We start from the raw sequence: 7,600 nt of genomic DNA on the forward strand, positions 1-7,600 counted from the left end.
TATTTTCATCACCTCACTCACTGCCCCTCGGTAGTTATAATAATATTTATTGATAAAAAAATATTTATAATTATTATTGCGGAGTAATTAATCCCTACCTTATAAAAAGTACAAGATTACTCTTATGAATAAAATGATGCCATTTATACTCTTTAAAATGTGTATTTACACATATACCCTCATTAATTTGTACAATATTTTGTAATGAATATTTTTTGAACAATTATACCATTTAAAATATTTAATTACTTATTTACCCTCATTAATGCTAATTATCTCTTCTTTTTATAACTTTTAAAAATAGTGCGTGGACATTAATTCCCCTAAATACATTTGTTTATATGTTTTCTTTCACTAAATCAACCAATAATTTAATTTGTGATGTATGGCCAAATCGAAAGAGATTTTGGATATGACTAGCTATGCCGCGCGCGAACTACCCTAGTAAAATGAAAAAGTTAGAGTGAACTAAACAATTCACTTTATGCATCGCTCTCTTCTATCCTCTATATTTCAATGGTCCTAAATGTAGGTTCATCTCATATCAACAATTCCCGTATACAAGCAGAAATTACATCAATTAAAAACTCATTTGAGAAAAAATTAAATTACCTTCATGTTTGGATTTTCCCTCATCAATTTAATAGCTCTATACTCAGATAATTGTGAGGGAAAAAGCTACACATACATTCAATGTATGTGGGAGCCACATACATTGTGACATGGCAGCATGTCATTGGTTTTATGTTTGGGGCCCAAGATCCATTAATTTTCAATTTTCATTCAAATTTGAATGAAAATTAAGAGGTTTGAATTTTAAATTAATTATCATTTCCAATACAATTAATTTATTATTTTTTTCCAAATAAAAAAAACAAAACAAAAAGAAATATTCATCTCTGCAACACTCAATGAACATTGCAAAGAGAAAGGACGAAATAGGCGACGATGGAGTCTCAACGGAAGATAAACAAAAAAACCTTGAAGCTGCTTTGTCACTGTCCCGTCCTAATCTAATCATCAATTAATATCATGCTGTCCAATTAAAACACTCCTTTTCCTAATTGTTGCAGCAAATTCTGAAAGTCCAAGAGAGAGAAAATTTTAATCTAATTTTCATTCAAGTTATATCAAATAATTCCCCTTAAAACAACTTCAACGTTTTTATACATTCATCCTAGAGTATAAAATTAAATTTTGTTTTTAGTGGTCTATAATGTGCCACAAGAGAAGATTATATTATCAATCGTAGTAATCGTCGGCACTGGATTTCATCATTTTCTCAGACGTCATGTTCATCTTTTCGGTGTCCTGTTCATCTTCTCCGGCAGCATGCTCATCTTAACCGATATAATGGTTGTGATAATATCATTGATGAATTAATATATATTTCAGAAGAAAAAAAAAACAAATAAAATTCTGCATCTAATGATGTTAGGCGCCAAGAATTTCGCCAACATCTTTCCCGCTTATAGAGCTCCTTAAGCGCCAATAAGGGTGAAATTTCCCCCCCTTTTTTTCCCTCTATTTTTTTTGCCTTTGCTGATGTGGCATCCTCTCATTGGTAATGTATCTTGGGTCCACATACATTGAATGTATGTGTATCACTGTCCTAATTGTGAGAATGGTCCGTACTTGAAAATTTTACACAACAAAAACTAATCATCACTAACATTTATACTTAGTACTAATAACTTCGTATTTAAGTTCTTTGTCTATATAAAGAAAACTTATAATAATAAAATATTACTCACATATGTTTTATGGAAAATGTTATACATAGCCCCTAGGGCTATATATAAGCATTAAATTCACACTTGAAAATCGTAAAAAGTTCAGAAATTATAAAAATATAAACACTAATTACACTGATTTACGCGTGTTTTTGTCATAAATTCCTAATTTTATACAATTTTCAAAAGCGCATTTAATGCTTATACAATTTAATGCTTATATACAATTTCTTAATTTAGGGCTATGTATAACAATACCCATGTTTTATTCATCAGTATAATTTTAGTACATTCTACAGAACTTCATTACCATCAAAACTTAAAGATTGTGATTTGTGATAGAGATTGCTAAAGAATGTCATTCTAATTTTAATGCAACGACATGACATTCACATATGCATTTACTAGTTATTATGACTATAAACTACACTTTATTATCTCCAATACGAGTACTTTTTTTCTCACTTTTTATGCTATTAATTTGATAAAGTACGTAAATTAATCTATAATTACATTCAAAGCATGTAATTATTTAGTATGACTGTCCAAATGACTTCTAAATTATTTTGATAATATATGTAAATTAATCTATAATTAGTATCCAAAGAACGTAATTATTTAGTATGACTGTCCAAATGACTTTTATCTCTTTCATGCCTTAATCTATATCTATACTTAGTATTTAAAAAAAGCAAACCAAAAAAGACATATGTCATCATTCTATTACACTTTCCTATCATCTTCTTCAACTCAATGTGCCACATGTCGTTATATATTTTTTATTTTTAATTATACAATTCTTCTTAACTCTTTCATTAAACACTTTATCTTCATCTCCTCTCTTTAATTCAACCTTTTTATTTTCTCTCTTTAATTTTAGTCCCTCCATCTTCTTTCTATTAAGTCTCATTTCAATTTAAAGTCCCAAAATTTTTATTTCTTTAATTATGTTTTCAATTACATATTACACTCATAATTATTTATTGGTACTTCCTCACACATCTCTCAATTCAATTTTCTATGAAAAAGCCGTGCATTGCACGGGCCAGAAGACTAGTTTTCATTAAATTATCATAGCAAAGAGTACTACTCCCTAGCAAATTAAGGTAAAAAGGGAAAAAAAATAAAAAATAAAAAAAAATAAAATTAAAAAAAAAAAAAAACAGAAATATAAGAACTCCAAACAAGATACTAAAAAAAAAAAAGAAATTAACAAGAATTTAGATACTACGTAGAAGTCAGAGAATGAGAAAAGTAAGAGCTCAAAGCAAGATACTAAAACAAGAAATTAACAAGAATTTAGTTAAAATTCAAAGAATTAGAAAAGTTTGAGCTCAAAACAAAGATACTAAAGAGAAATTTTTTTAAGAAAAATTGGAAACTAACAAGAATTTAAGGCAGTGTCTAAATGACTAATTATTCTATGAAATATCCGCATAAACTGCAAGTAATAGGGAAATTTCCTGTTTCTCATGGTGAGAAACAAAATTTGTTTCTCATGAGGGCATTTTTGTGAATAAATCAACAACTTTTTCAATATTGTGGGCTCCACAGTTGAATAAAGTTGAAAAAGTTGTTGATTTATTCACAAAAATGCCCCTATGAGAAACGAATTCGTTTCTCACGGTGAGAAAGTGGGGCTTCCTCCAAGTAATATCAGCAAAACAAAACTAGGCAGAAAAACAGAAAATTAAGAGCACCAAACCAGATACTAAAAACAGATAATTAACATTAATTTTTGATTTTCGAACAAACTACACATTACATTAAGTTACCAACCATCTAAAGGTAACAAACTACTAAAGTTCGAAAGCTTTAATCTATGTGACAATTTCTCCATTTCCGAAATGTGCAAAATTATGGAGAAAGATCACTTATGTTAGTCGATTTAAGTACTAGTAGTGGCTATAATAGCACACACGTAAGACCTAACCTTCAAAACATAGACAGATTAGTTGAACTAAGCAGAGATCCTTGGAACAGCCTTGCATACCAAAGACGACTTCATCTCCATTGAAAGCTTGAGACACTCGGTCAAGTCAACACCGTTGTCGGTCGGAACCCACTTGAAGTTCTGAAGCATCTGAGCCAACCACAGCTGAGCAGTAGCCATACCCATTGCCTTTCCAGGGCAGACACGACGTCCTGCTCCGAAAGGTGCCAGCCTCAGGTCTGAACCCATGATTGGGACATCCTCCTCCATGAACCTCTCGGGTTTGAACTCGTTGGGGTTAGACCAGATCTTCTCGTCGTGGGTGATGGCGTACATGTTGACCATAGCGGTGGTTCCGGCTGGGACGAAGTGTGGACCCACGTGGGTGTCGTGGATTGAGAGACGAGCCCATGATAGAAGTGGGCCTGGTGGGTGGACTCTCAATGTCTCCTTGAGGATGGCTTGGAGGTATGGTAGGTTGGCAAGGTCTGAGTCGGCGACTTGCCTGTTGGCTCCGACTACGCTGTCGATTTCGGCTTGAGCCTTGGCTTGAATGTCAGGGTGCACAACCATCCTTGCTAGAGTCCACTCTAGTAGGATTGCAACTGTATCTGTTCCTCTGAAGATCATTTCCTACAAACAAACATCGAAATGATATTTAATACGGAGTATAAAATCTCATACATTAGCATGTGTACAATTGTTTCATGTACATGCATGTTGGTTAAAACTGTATCAATTGTACATGAATTCCATTGTTAAGCATAAAAAGATAATGATCAAAGAACCCACTAATTAGATGCCCTAATACTACCCCATTTAGGAAAGAAAATATACATAAATCTACAACTTTAACATCATATGAAGGAAATAAAAGGCCTACATATTTTTATTTCTTTATGGCAAAATTAAAGATCAAACTTAAGAAAAAAGACCCCACAAAACAAAAGAAAAAGGACCCAAACCAAACAAAATGGCACATATACCGTTTCTACTTTCTAGCATTTAAATGAACAAATGTAAAACAAAAAATAAACAGTTATATCATGAACAACTTTAACATGAACAAAAATTGTAGAAAACAAAATTAACAAAAATAAAGTCATACCCAAAGAAGAGCAATCATGTCAGAGTCAGAAAGCTTGTTCTCTCCATCTTCCAAGTCAAGAAGAACATCAACAAAGTCCTTTGAATCATCATCAACCTTTTCAGTTCTCAAAGCCCTGTGCTCCTCAATGACATTACCAACATATTTGTTTACCTTACCGACTAAATTCTTGCACCTTCTCCTTACTCCTTGCAAATCCAACCACCTTAGAGGGGCAAAATGGTCTCCCCAGTTGAAAATACCCAACAATTCATAACCCTCCTTCACCAATTCCTCAAGGTTATCAGCTTCCTCGGTCCTCTTACCGAAGAAATCATAACTCTTTCCGAACACACTCATCATAACATTGTTCAACGATCCGAAATGCAATACATTTTTGATCTCAACATTACCCTCTTCACCCATCAAAGTGTTGATTTGGTTGATCATCTTGTTACCAATTTCCTGACGGAATCCTCCGAAGTTGGAGATTCTTCGGGGGCTGAACAAGTATGTTGCGGATATCCTTCGGAGATTCCTCCAGTAATCACCAAAGGGAGCGAACCCCATAGCCCTGTTAAAGAGAAGCTCATAAGCCGACTCCTTAATAGGACGATCAGCAAACTCAGAACTGTTCAAAATCTCTTTAGCAGTCTCGGGTTCACTCGCTATCACAAAGCGAGTCAACCCAACTGAGAACGCCATCAACGGCGTAGCCTTAAGGCTAGTTGCTATGTTTGATAAAATTCTGTGAGTTTTTTCGGAAGCGGAAACATGGCCGAGACCAACAAGGGGTAACCCGGTTGGTCCAGGGATAGCCGAAGCGGACTTACCATTGCCGCTTCGGTTGTTTTTGACAGCGGAAAGAGACCATGCTAAGCCTCCTGGGTACAGGAATATGGTGAAGAGGGACAGAAATGCTGCAAATGAAAGGAAAATGGGTGCTGAAAGAAGGGATGATGCTGTTGGTAGCAATGAGAAATTCGTTGCTAGAGCTTCTACTGACATTTTTTTGGGGGTTTTTTTTAGCAGAAGAAAAAGTTGTTAGGTTTAAAGGATGATGATGAAGAAGATGAAAGGGTGATTTGGTGAGGGAGAACAAGTGTGAGGGGCACTTATTTATAGTGGTTGAGGAATAGCATATGGTATTATTTTATTATGTAATAAATAATAATAGTAATTTAATTTAATTTATTACATGTATTGGAAATTTAAACTTCAGGTTATAAAAACACTCCTATAAGTAGAGGTGTCAATTCGGATAACCGGATGGAGTTTGGGTCGGGTCTGTTCGGGTCGGGTCTGCTCGGGTCGGATATGTTCGGATCAAAATTATCCTTTTAACTCGGATCGGGTCGGATCGGGTCAAATTCGGGTCATGGTCTATCGAGTCCGGGTCGGATATGGGTCGGGTCAACTCCAGATCGGTTCACTTTCGGTTCGGATAATTTTGGATCAGGTTTAACCGGATAACTTCGGGTCGGATGAACATGGGTCGGGTTGATTTCGGTTCGGTCAAGTTCGGTTTAATTAAGATAAGGTTGATCCGTTGATTCATTAATTGGTCAGTTTCGATTCAATTCCTTTTTGTGTTTGGCTGGATTTTGGTCGATCTGACCAAATTCATATCCAAATAAGGTTATTTTTAATCTAGAGATATTATTGAGTTTTTACCTTATTATTGGTTCGATATGATTATTAATTATGAAGCACGAAGTTTTAGTTTTCTCATTTGATCAAGTTATGTATAATTTTTATCTTAAAGGAAAATTGAGATTGAATAATTATCAATAACTTATCATACCTATATAAGTGAGACCGAGCTAGTGATATATTGATGAGTAATAATAGTTACATATGGTGATATATACAAAATAGAATATCAGTTTTTTAAGGTTATTACAAGGTTACAACTCTTCATCAATTGTACAATCTTGCCAGGTTATGAGTTCTGTACTATTAGTTTAGTTTATTACTAATTCAATTTGTATAAGATATTTGTTATGGTTGTTAGAATTACTTTATTACTAATTCAATTTTTATATTAAAAACTTGACATTATACATAGTGATAGTTAATTCGAATCGGGTAAAAATCAAATCGAGTTAAAATCGGGTCGGGTTAATAACAGTTCGGGTCAAAACAGATCGGATCTGATCGGTTATTTGTCGGGTCAATTTCGGATCGGGTTGAGCTCGGGTCGGGTCAAATCGGTTCGGTTTGAGTTCAGGGCGGGTCAAATCGGATTCGGGTTGAGTTCAGGTCGGATCAAATCGGTGCCGGGTTAAGTTCAGATCGGGTCAAGTTCGGATTCGGGTTGGGTTCGGTTCGGTTACAGATCGGGTTTGGGTCTTGAATTTCTCGGATCAAATTGGTTCGGTTACAGTTCGAAACGGATAATTTTTTTCAGGTCGGTTCGGGTTTGACACCTCTACCTATAAGTATGGTTTTTATGTTTAGGGTAGTCTTTGTACAAGTATCGAAAGTGTAACGGTGAAAAAGATGAAGAGTAAAAAAAAAAGTAATTAACTAATTATTGATTGTGCCAAGCGATTAGCCAATAATGAAATAGCATGGGAGACGGTGATTTTTTTTTTTTACTAGTTTTACCGTATGAAAGGTTTTTTTTTTTTTTGGTTTAAACGCGTTGACTTGACCTCAATATAGAATCAGTTTCTTAAAAAAAATTGATATTTGAAAGCTATAAATTGAGACAATTCTAATAATTACTTTTATGAAAATATGATTATATATTACATTTTTTGTTTTGTATCCCATATAAATTTTAAATATTGGTAAGTAGCTTATTCCCTTAGTCTACTTTTTAAACCTAAAAAAAAGTAGGTT

At 34.0% G+C, this 7,600-nt stretch overlaps 1 protein-coding gene across 1 annotated transcript; it reads right to left on the minus strand.

The window, feature by feature from the left end:
- Positions 1–3,693: 3,693 nt before the first annotated feature.
- On the minus strand, positions 3,694–5,830 carry LOC145568526 (cytochrome P450 78A5-like). Its single transcript, XM_081627947.1, has 2 exons — positions 4,775–5,830; positions 3,694–4,299 (listed from the first exon to the last, which is right to left on the minus strand). Exons 1-2 carry the CDS (start codon positions 5,759–5,761, stop codon positions 3,694–3,696), a joined length of 1,593 nt encoding a protein of 530 aa, XP_081484073.1. The 5' UTR covers positions 5,762–5,830.
- Between the last annotated feature and the right edge of the window lie 1,770 nt (positions 5,831–7,600).

The sequence above is a fragment of the Chenopodium album genome, chromosome 11 (genome assembly GCF_948465745.1).
Source record: "Chenopodium album chromosome 11, dcCheAlbu1.1, whole genome shotgun sequence".
NCBI classification, from domain to species: Eukaryota; Viridiplantae; Streptophyta; class Magnoliopsida; order Caryophyllales; family Amaranthaceae; genus Chenopodium; species Chenopodium album.

Excerpts from the sequence above, each read along its gene's own strand:
- LOC145568526 (XM_081627947.1), bottom strand. The coding sequence starts at position 5,761 with ATGTCAGTAGAAGCTCTAGCAACGAATTTCTCATTGCTACCAACAGCA. Across the intron at positions 4,300-4,774 it reads ACATGATTGCTCTTCTTTGG|GAAATGATCTTCAGAGGAAC; the intron begins GTATGACTTTAT and ends GTTTGTTTGTAG.